The following is a 16,457-nucleotide window of genomic DNA, read 5'->3' as shown; positions in this document are numbered from 1 at the left end:
AAGAACTGAGTTTTAACTGTGCTCATCATTCTAATGTGGTGGCATTCAGGAACAGGAGAGGACTTAGTGTGTGTTTACAGAGTCAGTGGACTATCTCCACAAAGTCAGACAGATATCTACTCTAACAAATACACAATTTCTTTCCAAAACAAACCAATTTCAAAAAAGATCTCTGATTTTAAGCTGGAACAGAATCTGTGAGCTTGGGAGAGGCCAGTGATGCTTATGATTGGAAACACCTAGGAAATACAAGAAGCACACAGATTCAAAAGTCCAGATGACAAATAACTCAGAACTGAGGCAAATCTTAGCCCTGTCATTCCTCTAAAACTGTTGTAATGTACTATAGCAGAACCAGTGCATTATCTCAGACCAGATACAAAACAGAAGCAAAACAAATTCTGTCAGAATCTCAACTGCAATGGCAAGTACACAATAAAAACCAATTTAACTTCTGAGGATTGTCTACATCAAGAAGGAAAGGTATCAAGTTTAATAAATGAAACAAATTACTCCCAAGAAAAGTGTAAAGTATGTAAGACAGGACCTGAAAAAAATAAGTACGTTTAAGATCCTCAAAGAAGTAACACTATGTAGTACACCTCGGAATTGGAGATTAGATGTAATGGAATACTATTCTAAAAGTTTCTAACATTTAATGGGCATTTATCTTATACCTAGCACTGTCAAAAAAAAAAAAAAACATTTTTACCCTAACAACCATAATTTTCAGTTTGAGGAAAAGAGATGAACTCTCCCAAGGTAACACATTTAATGAATATCAAAGCTTGACAGGGGTGCCTGGATGGCACAGCAGTTAAGCGTCTGCCTTTGGCTCAGGTTGTGATCCCGGCATTATGGGATCGAGCCCCACATCAGGCTCCTCCGCTAGGAGCCTGCTGCTTCCTCTCCTACTCCCCTGCTTGTGTTCCCTCTCTCACTGGCTGTCTCTATCTCTGTGGAATAAATAAATAAATAATTTTAAAAAAAGCTTGACAGAGAGACCATGTACTTTATGACTATACTACACTGCTAACATGTGAGGAAGAGTAGGCTGTTCTTACTGAAGGAAGAAAAGACAATTATGGAAATTATCCAATTATAGATCATATAAATGAAAATGTAATTGTTGATTTTTAAGTAAATTATTATTATGAGTACGAGATTGGATGTATCTGAAGCATGAATTTGTTAGGTTGAACATCAAAGCTAAGAAAGTTTCTAAGATTAAATACAAAGTAATTTTATAAAGTGGAAGATTTGCAAAACTAAATAAGAGAGAAGCTCTTTCCAAAACTTCAAACATCAGCTAATGAGAATGTAGGTAGGCAAAAATAAGACAACAAAGAAGCAAGAGTTAAGAAATATTACTTCAAAATTGCTGAGAAATGGAGATTTAAGTACACTTATTTCATTTACTCACTATGGGTCACATAGGAAATTAAATACACATACACACACACACACACACACACACACACACACACCCCTAACAAAAGGTGAAGGACCTTGTGTAGTCAATCATCAGAATTCTAAGGAAGACCAAAGCTGAAGTCATCACATTGCCCACTTTCAAGATTTTCGATAAACCTACCACAAATAAGACAGCATGGTATTTGCCAGAGAGAGAGAGAGAGAGAGAAAGAGAGTGCACACTTAGAAACAGACCCACAAAAATAAAATCAACTGATTTTTTAAGGTGCAAAGGTATTTCAGTGGAGAAATGATAGTCATTTCAACTTCTGGTGCTGGGAAAATTGGATGTCCATATCAAATTGATGAACCTCAACCCAGACCTCACAACTTACATGAACATTAACTTAAAAAAAGGTATTATAGACTTATTATACAATTTCTCTAATAAATCATAGGAGGTAACGTAGGTGAACCTAGTGTTGGTAAATATTTAGATATGACAGAAAAATCATGATCCGTAAAAGAAAAATAACAATAAGTTGGATTTTTATTTAATTTAAAATATTTTGTTAACGTAATTAAGATAATGTTAAGACAGTTTAAAAAAAAAGAAGCTATAGACTGGAAAAAAATTGTAAATCACTTATCTGATTTAAAAAAATGTGTGCAGAATACACAAAGAACATGTAAAATGCAACAATAAAGAAACCAACAATCCAGTTCAAAAATGTGTAAAAGATCTAAACAGACATCTTACCAAAGATGATATATAGATGGAAAATAAGTATATGAGAATATATTCAACATTATTCATTATTAGGGAAATGCAAATTAAAACCTCAATGAAATACTTCTACACAAAAATTAGAAAGGCTAAAAGCCAGAACCTTGCAATACCAAATACTGGTGAGGATGTGGAGCAATAGGAACTCTTATTTATTGCTGGTGGAAATGCAAAACATTTAGCCACCTTGGAAGATAATTTGCAAGTTTCTTTTAAAATTAAACATAATCTTAAAATACAATTCATCAATTATTATCCTAGGTATTCACTCAACTGATTTGAAAACTTACATCTACTAAAACCTGAATATGAATGTTATTAACAGCTTTATTCATAATTGCCACAACGTGAAAATAACCAAAATGTCCTTCCATAGGAAGAAGAACAAAATAATGACCTAGGAGACTAATGAAAAGTAATCAAGCTGAACAAAAAAGAGGAAAAATAATTATTTTATACAGAAGGGTGAAAACTTCCCACAGCTATTTCCTGGACTTAGGGTAGAGGAAACAGAAAAAAACACAAAGATTTGATGTTGTCCCTGGAGGGGTTTGACTGCATACATCCTCAGCTGCTGTCTGCGGGTTGATCCACTTAGCCTGCATTTGGGAAGTGACAAGGTACATAATTACTTCCTGGCAGCTGTCAGATACTAAATATGTACCTTGAAGTACTAATTATGTACCTGATATGACAACATTTTTTGTGCTTTCTCCCCTTGGCTCATCCCATCATAAAGATACTTACAGGACTTGAGAAAAGAGTAGAAAACATCAGTGAGACTGTTAGCACACAGATAAGGAATAACATAGCAGAGACAAAGGACCTGGTGAATGCAATGAGAAACACACCTGCTGGAATGAACATAAGGTTGGAAGAAGCAGAAGAAAAAATTAATAGGACCTAGGAGACTAAAGGAAAGCAATCAAGCTGAACAAAAGAGAGAAAAAATAATTATGCAAAACGAGAATAGGCTTAAGAAACTCAATGACTCCATCAAACATAATAACATTCAAGGTACAGGAGTTCCAGAAGAAGAGAGAAAGAGGTAGAGAATTTATCTGGAGAAATAATAGCTGAAAACTTCCCTAATCTGGGGAAGGAAACAGACATCCAGACCCAGGAGGAACAAGAACACCCAACAAAGTCATCAAAAGCAGACACATATTAAGACATACTGTAATTAAATTGGCAAAATATAGTGAAAAAATCTTAAAAGCAACAAGACAAAATAAGATAGTAACTTACAAGGGAAAACCATAAGCTACCAGGAGATTTTTCAGTATAAACTTTGCAGGACAGAAGAAAGTGGCATAATATAGCCAAAGAGCTGAGTGGGAAAAATCTGTAGTCAAGAATACTCTATTCAGCAAGGCTATCTCTATATAGAAGGAGAGATAGAGTTTCCCAGAAAAACAAAAACTAAAGGAGTTCATGACAACTAAATCATCTCTGCAAAAAATATTTAAGGGGACTCTTTGAGTGGAAAGGGGAGACCAAAGTGACAATATAAAGGTAGAAAACTCAAAGCAGTAAAAATGAATATTTTGTAAAAACAGTCAAGGAACTCACCAAAATAAAAGGATATGAATATAATAGCATATACTTAATGTGGGGAGGAGAGGAATAAAGAGTAGGTTCAAATGTAAACAACCATCAGCTTAATATAGACTGTCATATGGAGAAGAGATTATATACAAACTTAGTGGTAATGATATATCAGAAACCACGAATAAATATACAAAGAATAAAGAATAAGAAATCCAAACATATCACTAAAGAAAATCAACAAGCCATGAAAAAGAGAAAAACAAGAGGGATCAGAGAAAATCTTCAGAAACAAACACATAACAAATAATAAAATAACAATAAATACATACCTATCAAAAATTACTGTAATTGTCATATTACAGTAATTACTATAAATGTTAATGGACTAAACACTCCAATCAAAAGACATAAGGTGACAGAATGGATAAAAAAGCAAGACCCATTTATATGCTACCTACAGGAGACCTTAAGTCACCCGGAGATTTAAAGTGAGAGGATGGAAAAATAGCTATCATGCAAATGGATGTCCAAGGAAAGCTGGAGTAGCAATACTTACATCAGAAAAAATAGACTTTATCTTTTTAATATTTTATTTATTTGAGAGATTTTTAAAAAAGATTTCATTTATTTATTTGAGATCCCTGCTGAGCAGGGAGCCTGATGCCGTCCTCAATTCCAGGACCCTGGGATCATGACCTGTGCTGAAGGCAGATGTTTAACTGACTGAGCCACTCAGGTGCCCCAGAAAAAGTAGACATTAAAACAAAGACTGTAATGAGAAAAAAAGGACACTATATAATAACAAAAAAGACAATCCAACAAGAAGATACAACAACTGGAAATATTTATGCACTCAACATAGGAGCACCAAAATATGTAAAAGTTAATAAAAAACATAAAGGAACTAATCTATAATAATACAATAATAGCAAGGGACTTTAACACCCTACTTACATCAATGGACAGACCATCTAAACAGAAAATTAACAAGGAAACAATGGCTTTTAATGACATACAGAAAAAGATGGATTTAAAAGGTATGTTGAGAACATTCCATCCTAAATTAGCAGAATACACATTCTTTTCAACTGCACATGGAACATTATCCGGAATAGATCATATATCAGCCCACAAAATAAGCCTCAACAAATTCAAGAAGATCCAAGTAGTACCATGCATCTTTTCTGAACACAAGGCTATTCAACTAGAATTCAATCAAAGGAAAAACTCTGGAAAGACTACAAATCATGGAGGTGAATAACATGCTATAAAACAATGAATGGATCAACCAGGAAATAAAAGAAGAAATCAAAAAGTACATGGAAACAAATGAAAATGAAAACACAACAATCCAAATCCTCTGGAATGCAAAAAAAGTGGCCTAAGAGAGAAATTTATAGCAATACAAGCCTAACTCAAGAAGCAAGAAGAATCTCAAACAAACAAACAAACAAAAACAGCCTAACCTATCACCTAAAGACGCTAGAAAAAGAACAACAAACAAAACCCCAAACCAGCAAAAGGAAGGATAATAAAGATCAAAGCAGAAATAAATGATGTAAAAACTAAAAATAAATAAATAAGAAAAAATCAGTGAAACCAGGAGCTGATTCTTTGAAAAAAAATCAATAAAATTAATAAACCTCTAGCCAAACTTATCAAGAAAAAAAAGAGAGAGAAAAGGCTCAAATAAATAAAATCACAAATGAGAGAGAAGAAATAACCACCAACACCATAGAAATACAATTATAAAGGCTATCATGAAAAATTATATGGCAACAGTTTAGCCAGCCTAGAAGAAATAAATTCCTAGAAACATATAAACTACCAAAACTGAAACTAGAAGAAATAGAAAATTTGAACAGACTGATAACCAGCAAGAAAACTGAATCAGTAATCACAGAACATCCAACAAACAAAAACCAGGAACAGATGGTTTCACAAGTGAATTCCAATGAGTATTTAAAGAAGAGTTAATACCTACTCATCTCAAACTATTCCAAAAAACTGAAAAGGAAGGAAAACTTCCAAATTAGTTTTTAGTCCAACATTACCCTAATACCAAAACTAGACAAAGACACACTAAAAAAGAGAACTACATGACAATATCCCTGATGAACACAGATGCAAAAATTCTCAACAAAATACTAGCAAACAGAATTCAACAACACAATAAAATTTTTAAAAAAAAATCGCTCACCAAGAACAAGCGGGATTTATTCCTGGGTTGACAGGACGGTTCAATATTCACAAATCAAACAACGTGATGCATTCCATCAATAAGAGTAAGGACAAAAACCATATGATCATTTCAATAGATGCAGAAAAAAACATTTGCTGAGCAAAGGAAATAATTCACAAAATTAAAAGGCATCATATGAAATGGGAGAAAATATTTTCAAACTAAATATCCAAACAAAGAGATTTAGTGGGTTTAGAGCTATTTATCCTGATGTGCCCAGGCATGAAAACTAGTTCATGGTCCTTCTCCTTGTTAAATATAGCCTTCAGGCTGCCTGACCAGGGAACCTAACCGGAACACACAGGAAGCTGTATAGTCCATCCAGTAGTCCTGCTTGCAGTAGCACTTGGCCAAAGGGTGCAGTCCCCGTCCTTCCCTATCTGCAGAGCAAAACTGGCGGCCTCATCTCACCACAGACTTACAAAGGGAGACTGAAAATCTGTTATTTAGGGTAGCTGTCTTTAATTTTTAGTCACATCTTCTGGATAACTTGCTGCAGTTTCTATACTAGCACTTGCTCCTTCACTTTGCACTTTTATAGTATGAAGATGGCTTCTTTCCCTAAACATTATGAATCAAACTCTGCTAGCTTCAAACTTTCCTTCTGTAGCTTCCTCACCTCTCTCAGACTTTAGAGAATTGAAGAGAGTTATGGCCATGCCCTAACTTGAGGGAATGTTGTAGCTGGTTTGATCTATCCAGACCACTAAAACTTTCTGTATATCAGCAATAAAGCTGTTTTGCTTTCTTATTATTTGTGTTCATTGGAGTAGCACTTTTTATTTCCTTCAGAAGGAAACTTGGTTAACAGATGCAAGAAGCCTAGCTTTCAGCCTGTCTTGGTTTTTGATATGCCTCCCTCACTAAGTTAATCATTTCTAACTTTTGATTTAAAGTTGGAGATGGGAATGGCTGGTGAGTAAAGCTTTCAAAACACACATTTATCAGTTAAATTTGTCATTTTATATGGACACAGTTTGTGATGCCACAAAACAATTAGAGTAATAACATCAGAAATCACTGACCGCAGGTCACCACAACAAATATAATAATGAAAATGTGTGAAATACCGTAAGAATTACTAAAATGTGACAGAAACATGAAATGGGCAATTGCTGATGGAAAAATGGTGTTGACTTGTTCAACACAAGGTTTGCACAAGCTTGCACTTTGTAAAAAAAAAAAAAATGCAGTATTTATGAAGTGCAATAAAACCAGGTATGTCTGTGTCCAGTCAGTGAACCAAAAGATAAATAATTTAAAAAGCATGAAGAAAGCCTATGAGACTTATAGGTAACAATGAAAAGAAACAATATTACCATTGTAGGACTTCCAGAAGATGAGAAAGAGAGGGACAGAAAGTATTTTCAAAGCAATAGTGTCTACTTCCTGAACATGGGGAGAAAAATGGACATCCAGATCCATTAAGGCCAAAAGGACTCCAAATAGATTGAAACTAAACAGAGCTATAATTAAATTTTCAAGAGTCAAAAAGAAAGAAAGATTTTTAAAAGCAGCAGGAGGAAAGAGATACGTTATATATCAAGGTATTCCCTTATTAAGACTATCAGCAGGTTTCTAAACAAACTTTTCAGGCCAGAAAAGGGTAGGATGACATATTCTAAATACTGAAAGGGAAAAAAAAAATGTCAACCAATATTTTTAGGCCCAGTGAAGCTGTCCTTCAGAAATGAAGGAAGAATAAAGACTACTGAACAATTAACAACAAAAAACTTTAAGGAGTTCATTACCACTAGACTTGCCTTCTAAGAAATAGTAAAGAAAGTTATTTGAGAGAAAGTAAAATGAATGCAGTAAAAATAGCCATAACTACAATAATCTGTTATTAGATACACAATATAAAAATATGTAAATTATAACAGCAATAAATTAAAATGTGATTGGGAGAAGTGTAAGAGTAAACTTTTAGAAATCTACTGAAATTAAGTTGTTAACAGATTAAAATAACGTTTTATAATTTTAAGGTTATTTTATGTAGGCCTCAACAAAACCCCAAGGGAAAAAAATCTGTAACAATTACACAAAGGAACATGATGAAGTAAAGCATACTGATTAAAAAAAGACAGCAAAACATGGAAAAGATAGCAAGATAAGAAATAAGGAACAATGAATCTATAAAACAAACAGAAAATAATGAACAAAATGGCAACAGTAAATCCTTACCTATCAATAAGTATTTTAAACATAAATGGATTAAATTCACCAATCAAAATGCATACAATAATTAAACAAACAAACAAAAAGCACAAACAAAAAACTACTTATAACTACTTATAAAGCCTCACTTTGCTCTTAAAAATGCATATAAACTGAGGGCAAATAGATGGGAAAAGACTTAAACATCACCCAAACAAAACAAAACCAAAACAAAAAGCACAGCAGTAGCTATACTTATATAAGATAAAATAGACTTTAAACTAGAAATGGTAAAAAGAGACAAAAGTCATTATTTAATAAAAAAGTGGTCAATCCATCAAGAATGTATAACAATTATAAATATTTATCTGTCCAACATCAGAGCACCTAAATATGTAACAGAGCTAGGAGAAAAAACAGTGACATGGCAATACTTGGGCACTTTAAAACCCCACTCTCAATAATGGACAGGTCATCCAGACAGAGAATCAATAAGAAAACAGCAGATTTGAACAATACCGTAGACTAATGGACCTTACAGACATATATAAAACATTCTTTCCAGGGGCGCCTGGGTGGCACAGTGGTTAAGCGTCTGCCTTCGGCTCAGGGCGTGATCCCGGCGTTACGGGATCAAGCCCCACATCAGGCTCCTCTAAGAGCCTGCTTTTTCCTCTCCCACTCCCCCTGCTTGTGTTCCCTCTCTCGCTGGCTGTCTCTATCTCTGTTGAATAAATAAATAAAATCTAAAAAAAAAAAAAAGAACATTCTTTCCAGCAACAACAGAATACACATTCTTCTCAAGCACACATGGTACATTCTGTAGGATAGACCATATCTTAGGCTACAAAACAAGGCTTAGCTGATTCAAGAAGACTGAAATCATACCAAGTAGCTTCTCTAACCACAGTGGCATGGAACTGAAATAAATAACAAGAGGAAAACTGGAAAATTAACAAATATATGGAAATTAAACAACACTCTCCTAAACAACCAAAGGGTCAAAGAAGAAATTCAGGAGGAAATAAAAAAAATTCTTGAGACAAATGAAAATGGAAACACAACTTACCAGAATTTATGGGATGTGGCAAAAATAGGAGGAAAGTTCATAGCAATAAATGCTTACGTTGAGAAACAAGAAAGATTCCAAGTAGATGTACATAAGGAAATTTTGATATTTTATATAAAAGTATAATACTCAGCAATGAAAAATATGAAATACAAACATACAACATGGATGAAACTCAGAAATATTACTCAAAGTACAACACAAAAGAGTGCATTCTGGATGCTGCTGTTTATGTAAAAATATAGAAGGGGCAAAACTGTTCAAAGATGACATACAAATGGACAACAGACACATGAAAAAATTCTCAACATCACTCATCATCAGGGAAATACAAATCAAAACCACAATGAGATACCACCTCACGTGGTCAGATTGTCTAAAATTAACAACTCGGGCGAGGGGGAAAGATGGCTGATGAGTAGGGGACCCTATTTCAACCGGTCCCCTGAATCAAGCTAGATATCTACCAGACCATCCTGGTCAGCCACGAAATCAGCCTGAGACGTAAGAAGATACATCTGGATCTCTACAAACAGAACATCTCTGGCGTTTGGTCTCGAGGTACAAAGCGGGGAGCCGAGAGTCTGCGGGCAGATATCGGAAGATAAACAGAAGGGGTAGGGAGCCACCGCGCTCGGCACCGGGAAGCAGAAGCCTCCTGTGCTGGGGAGCAGGCCGCACTCGCAGACTGGTAGCCGCAGGGAAATCAGGCTGAAACCGGGAGCTTGGGAGCGCCTCCGCGAAACAGACAAACCAGGAGCTCGGCAGCACGCGTGGGAACCGGAGGCGGCTGGCGGTGTTAGAAGCACAAAGGGCAGAGACGTGCCGGCCCTGGGAGCAAGGAATGGGAGAGCAGCTGTGGGGCCCACAACCCCGTATGCTAAGAGTTTTAGCAGCGCCTATGGAAACAGAGTTAGAGTGGCCTGGAGAGCTCAGTGAAGAGCGGACTGTGATCTCTCTGTTTTGAGACAGAGATTTGGGTATGGTCACTGCTGCTCTCTCAGAAGAGACACAGAAAGCCGCCAGAGAACAAAAGCCAAAAAAACCCCACAAAAAACAGTTCTCGCTGAGCCCATCCTCCCCCTCAGGGGGCAGGACAACCCTGCCCAAACAGGGTTGCCTGAGAATCAGTGCAGCAGGCCCCTTCCCCAGAAGGCAGGCTGAAAGACCAAGAAGCCCACATCCGTAAGGTCCCTATAAATCAAGCACATCTTGCTTGGGTCCTGGTCAATAATTTGGACTCTGTACATCCTCACAACCACACTTCATCAAATGACAAGGAGGAGGAACCCCCAGCAAAGGAAAGAAACAGAGACTGTGGCCTCTGCCAGAGAACTAATGGATATGGGGGAGGGGCGTGCTGGGCTGTTTCTCATGTAACCCTGCCTATAGGGAGTTGCCCCACCCCTGTCAGGGGAATGGGTTCAGTGGAAACCAGTCCTCCTTTTGGCCTTTGCTCCCTCCCAGGACAGCTTCTACTTAATTAATACATCTATATGCCACTTGTCTTCTGCCATTTATGATTTCAGTACCTGCTTCAAGATACAACCTTGATTAAGGTAACATAATCTTATGGACATTAATTACAAAAGAGTAAAAAAGGAAAAGGCAATCCCTGGGATTGAATAGTTGACTTGGTGCTATCAGCTACTCTTGGAGTTCTACTGTTGTACATAAACATGTTCATGAAACACCAACATCACATACAGCCACCATGAGACAATTATGGATCAAGACAAAAACAAGGCAATTTCACAATTGTGTCTAAATATGAATAAAATATAAATATCTTCCAAGCCAGAAAAAAAATGACCAAGTATGCCTTTATTGAACTAACATGAGCAGCTGTTACTTCTTAACAAATTACAGCTTTAGGATTATTTTAGCCTTTCCATCTCCTAGATAAGACTTATTAAGATACACAATCATAGAATTACCTTTACTTACTGGATTCCATCCAAACCGGAGCAAAGGCCTGCTTCCTAAAACCTTCTCCAAATCCCTTAGCCTAAATCCTATAATGCCTTTCTAACACCTTGGTGAGATGCCCCCACTAGTCCTTGTGGTGTGTGTTCTCTCTCACTGCAAAGACTAATAAACCTAACTTGTTTGACTATAGGTGTGTTCACAATGGTCTTTGGCAGGAAGACATTGACAGAAGGTAATAAACCTGCTATAACTGCTCTCCTCAACTGAGGACTTTCTTCCCAGTGTTATACCAATAACCACACTATGGCATTCACAAATATACTTAGATAAACATTCGAAGGTTGGACACCTTCTGCATAACTCCTGTAATACCCCCAAATATAAGCCATTGCTTTAGTGAAATGTGTGGTTGTCATTACATACCGAAAGTCTGTGAAAAAGGAATCTTTTATATGTCTAATAAAAATGTTTTAAAACTATACAGCATGATAAGGGATTAAAGGAAGAAAATGAGAGATAAAGGAGGTCTACGGTTAGAAATCAAAGGAGAACAATAGCATACTCTATTACAGGGGAAAACAGCTTATGGATTCCATATATAGAATACAAAAAATGTAGACAGGTGTTGAGCACATTGTGTAAAATGATTTCATGTCCTCCAGTATCACCATATGCTTTGTGAGGGGCATTTGAAGTGAACAGTTTGAAGCTTTTTGTTTTTTAAAGATTTTATTTACTTGACAGAGAGACAGAGGGAGATCACAAGGAGGCAGAGCAGCAGGCAGAGGGAGAGGGAGAAACAGGCTCTTCCCTGAGCAGGGAGCCCAACGGGGTCTTGATCCCAAGACCCTGAGATCATGACCTGAGGAGAAGCAGCTGTTTAACGGACTGAGCCACCCAGGTGCCCCAACAGTTTGAAGTTTAAAGTTATCATGCAGGGGTGGCTCAGCTGGTTAGGCATCTGACTCAATTTCAGCTCTGGTCATGATCTCAGGATCCTGGAACGCAGCCCCCTGTTTCTGGCTCCTCACTCAGTGTAGAGTCTGCTTGGGATTCTCTCTCTCTCCCTCTGTCCCTCCCCTTGTCCATACCCTCTGTCTCTCTCTAAAATAAACAAGTCTTTTAAAAAAATTTTTTTAAATGAAGGTATCATGCAATGGCAATGTACAAACTGAAGTAGATCAGAAAAAAAAAACTTTTATGCAAAGAATTTTTCAACAGAAAGCAGTTTACTTGTAATGGATTTGGAGTCCTAAATTAAAGATTAGATTATAGGTTTGGTGCCCTTAATATTTTTAATCTTCTCTTTTAAAAAGTCATAGATATATGAACATATATCTTACTTCAGAAGGTTAATGTGAGAATTAGATGAGATTAGTATATGAAATACTACTCTAAAGGAAATTACTTGATTGTGATTTTCAAGTACATTTTCACATACATTTTATTTTTATTATAATTGTTCAGTAGTAGAACTTAATCATGACAAGTTCCAATTCTGCATGTCAAAGTAGAGTTAATGAATTCTTTATTTTTTAACTTACTCTTTTTTCAAAAATTATTCCTTCAACCTGAAAAATTTTCTGAGTTACCATATATTGACTATAGCACTTTAACCACATAGAAATCTAAACCCCCATATTGTGGACTCCAGTTTATAATATAAAACATTATAACTATACTAATTTGAAGTATTTTAGCCAAGAAAATAAAGTGGATGCCTTCAATTTAATCACTTTTTTTAAAGCAGATAAGCATTCTTTCAACAACTTTCTAGAGTTACTATTTATTTATTATAATATTGCTCATTATAAACATGCAAATGTGACATATTTTTTTTCTTCTTTCTTTTTTTGACCATTACTTCTATGAAGTCTGATGCTTCTGGGTCAAAATTTTCCTCAAGACTATTTTTTCTGTCACTTAGTGGTCACTCACAAATTTGTATAAATTGCAGCCTGGGCCACTGTTATACATATTTCATATTGATTCTTTTTTTTTTACCAGTATGATTCCTGAAAAGAGTTCAATATTTCTTGGAAGTTGTGTGCAAGTGTGTCAGAAGAGATGGAGAGGTGAGAAGGGCACAGGAGTTAGCAGAAGTGTGGGAAAGGGGGGATCAGAATGTACAAAATAGCACAGGGAAAATACTATGCTTTGCAAGTGACTACAGAGCAGTATGATCTGACTTAATACAGAGGTAAATAAAAAGAGCCTTAAAAATTTAAATTATAAAACAAATATTCTTGGTTATTTACCTGCTTCTCTGGATCTTCACTCTCATTTGACCTTATCTTCCATGGAACTGTGACATGCAGTAATATTCCGTCAGAATCTGCAGTAGGAAAAAAAAAATTTTTTTTTTTTTCTTCTGCAGCAGTCATCGCAATCAAGAATGGGTTCTTAATTCCTAGTACATGGCGGGATCCCAAAATGTTAAGTAAACTTATACAGATGTCCCCACTCTCCTTGGAGCAATGCTTTTACTGGATTTTCAGTAGCACACTGAAAACGGCTAAGATCCAAACAAACATAAAAATTAGACGTTACAGTTCTACAGGACCATCTTGTTCGTTTCCTTGGGACTCTGAGGAATAAACTGAGGGCAGTACTCACACCTCTAGAACCTCTGGCCACAGAACGGGTTGACCCAGGAAGACTGCCTGCATTTCAGCTGCTAAGACCCTCGACCCTTGGATAACATCCTCAGTCGCCTACCCTGACCTGAGGGCTGGGAGACACGCGGAGGAAGGCACCACAAGGAGATCCAGGAGTGGCGGCAGTAGGGTTCCCAGAGAAAAGGAAATTGCTCTCCTGAGAGAGCCCGGCCCTGCTTGGAGGCAAGAGGAAAAGGAAGTCGAGGCTCCAGTGGTCTTACCCAGGCGGGCGTGCAGCCCTCCAAACTCAGAAAGCAGAGCAAAGAGAAGGAACATGGCCGTGCCGCGGCGCTGCAAGCCCAGCCAAGGCTGAAGGCCGTTGGGCCGCTGAGGCTCGTGGGCAGGCGCCCTCCGGGAAGTCCGGCTCGCTGGCCGGGCATGCGGGTGAGCGTTGTGATTGTTCTCAGCTCACGCTGGCTCACCCTTAGGGCTCCAGAGTGGATGAGCGGTTGCCACAGGTCTAGGGAGAGGAAGCACCAGGTGCAAGCTTATTTATACCTTTGCACACAACTGTTATGTTCTGGCTAAGTTTATGGTTATTAAACCCTCCAATAGCGACATAGGGGCAAATGAGCCGGATTTGTTTTTCTGATGAAGTTCTTGGTAATGTCTATTTTCCAAGTCACGGTTTTCCGGCGTATTTTTTATTTGCTGTGACGGAGGAGAGAGAGGGGAATTAGGAATGTTAACCGCTCTTACGAGAAATTTTCTAAGTCGTGCCCTTGCTGACTTAGTTTATTATCTTTGCAAATAAGGAAAAATCCAAGAATATTGAACTTGATCTTGGATAAGCCAATCAAAACACTTTTCTTCAACTGTGTGCCTATTCTTACGGTATTAGATTGTAATCAGTTGAAGAACGGGAAAGGAAACTGAAGTGTTTTGTTAACAGTTACTCTAAGCACTAGCAGGGAAGCTGTAGAGGTGGGAAGGGCAGCAAGACAAACAGGAAATGTGTCCCAGGTGGACAAGAGCATGCAACTGTCTTTGAATGTTCTAAGAGAAATCTTAAACCACACATAATCCAAAACCTAACCCAACTTCTACCCACCTCTCAGCTATACCTTCTTTTGTCCCAGTACAGCCTATTGCAAGGATGAATTGTGTCAAAGCTGCAACGATAAACTCCAGTCAGGCTTAAAACTTAGACCTGCTAGTAGTACATTGGGATTCTCAGAAATTCTCATTAAAATAAGGCAGGCCAATGATCATAATGACCTAAAATAAGTTGGTGGCAATGAGGATGAGGGAAAGTTATGGTAGAATCATCCTGATAATGTATTTTTTTCACACACCTCAGCCCCTAAAGTGTACAGTTGAATGATTTTAGGATTTTTCATATATTCATAGATGTGTGCTATCACCACCCTTCATCCCCAGCTCTTTAGGCCCCTCCTAAACAACCCACCCCTACACAATCACTAATCTTTGTCTCTAAAAATGTCCCTGTTCTGGATATTTCATACCGATGAATAACATATGGATTTTGTGACTGGCTTTATTCACTTAGCATAATGGTTTCAAAGGTTCATCCAATTTGTAGAGGTGTCAGGGTTTCATTCTTTTTTATGTCTGAATAATATTCATTGTGCATAGATCACTATTCATACAATGTTTATCCATTTATCAGGTGATGGACATTTGGAAAAGGAATCTCTTGGTCTCTGTGGTGAGGTACTCCCACCCCTGAATCAGGAGCATCTTTGTTTATGATGGAGACTCTGTAAGTTCTCATTAGACTCCAGCTAGGGTGATGGTTCCCTATCCAGTGCTTTGAGGGATGCAGAAGTGCATTCATCTCAGTAACAGGGAGATAGGGAGGTGGGCATTGGAACAAGAAATTCTTACCCAGAAACGCTCAGCTCAGTGAAAAGGGACTAACAAGTCTGGGTTCACCAAATAACAAAGATATATCTTAGATCTCAATTTACCTGAGGTCAAGGAAGTATCACCTGGAGACAGAACAGTTATCTATGACCAGGAACTCAGTTCAAGTAATTCCCTGAACATAGAATCATGTTAGTGACTACCTGAGGGTTCTGGGGATCATTTCCTCTCAATATCCCAAAGCCTGGAATGGATAGAGCAGGGAACCATGAGGTACTGGAAAGGTGTGGACTGTGAGTGTCTTCTGAGTTGGGAGCTGTTAGCATGGCCCTGGGCATCTGAGGGTGGGCGTCAGCAGTGAACAATGGAATGCTTACAGCTTGGGATGTAAGAGCTTCCCTGGTTCAAAAGAGGCGATGTTGCTTATTTCCTCCTAAAGGATCACAGCAGGTAGAAGAATCAATAGACACAGGCCTATGTATTTCACTCTCAGTATTTATTTTTGTTTGTGAAATTGAAAGCTTTAAAGCCATAACAAAAGGAGAGACTAGCAGATTTTTTTTTTTCATTCTCGGATCAGGGCAGTTAACAGTGAATGTCTTGGTAATATTCTTTCTCCAAACTATGGCTTTTTGACATCGTTTAGTCACTGTTGTAAAATAAATATAGAAAAAAAGAAATGCTAAATTTTAATTGTTAATAAAAACTATCTAATTTTACTGTGCAACTACAGGTATAGCAAGTAATTAGCATATAGAGCACGGCTTATAGTGTCACCATCTATGCCTGTGCTCCATGAAATTCTTAAACCCAACTTTCTTTTTC

General features: G+C 37.3%; 2 protein-coding genes across 2 annotated transcripts in view; both read right to left on the bottom strand.

The window, feature by feature from the left end:
- LOC105237318 (disintegrin and metalloproteinase domain-containing protein 18-like) overlaps nucleotides 1-2,535 on the bottom strand; it is a 164,637-nt gene extending 162,102 nt beyond the window's left edge. The window contains exon 1 of the mRNA XM_034647776.1: nucleotides 2,491-2,535. Coding sequence (XP_034503667.1) covers nucleotides 2,491-2,535 — 45 coding nt within the window. The remainder of the gene's footprint in view (nucleotides 1-2,490) is intronic.
- Nucleotides 2,536-8,845: 6,310 nt separating this feature from the next.
- The window catches only part of LOC100480836 (A disintegrin and metallopeptidase domain 3), a 127,847-nt gene continuing 120,235 nt past the window's right edge, over nucleotides 8,846-16,457 (bottom strand). Inside the window, exons 20-21 of the mRNA XM_034647691.1 lie at nucleotides 13,407-13,483; nucleotides 8,846-8,874 (exon numbers count right to left, since the gene is read on the bottom strand). Of these exons, the coding sequence (XP_034503582.1) occupies nucleotides 13,477-13,483 (7 nt within the window). The 3' untranslated portion in view covers nucleotides 8,846-8,874; nucleotides 13,407-13,476. The remainder of the gene's footprint in view (nucleotides 8,875-13,406; nucleotides 13,484-16,457) is intronic.

This window comes from Ailuropoda melanoleuca, chromosome 18 (genome assembly GCF_002007445.2).
Source record: "Ailuropoda melanoleuca isolate Jingjing chromosome 18, ASM200744v2, whole genome shotgun sequence".
Lineage (NCBI taxonomy): Eukaryota > Metazoa > Chordata > Mammalia > Carnivora > Ursidae > Ailuropoda > Ailuropoda melanoleuca.
The sequence above is the reverse complement of the archived record's forward strand: the minus strand, read 5'-3'. Positions and strand labels throughout refer to the sequence as shown.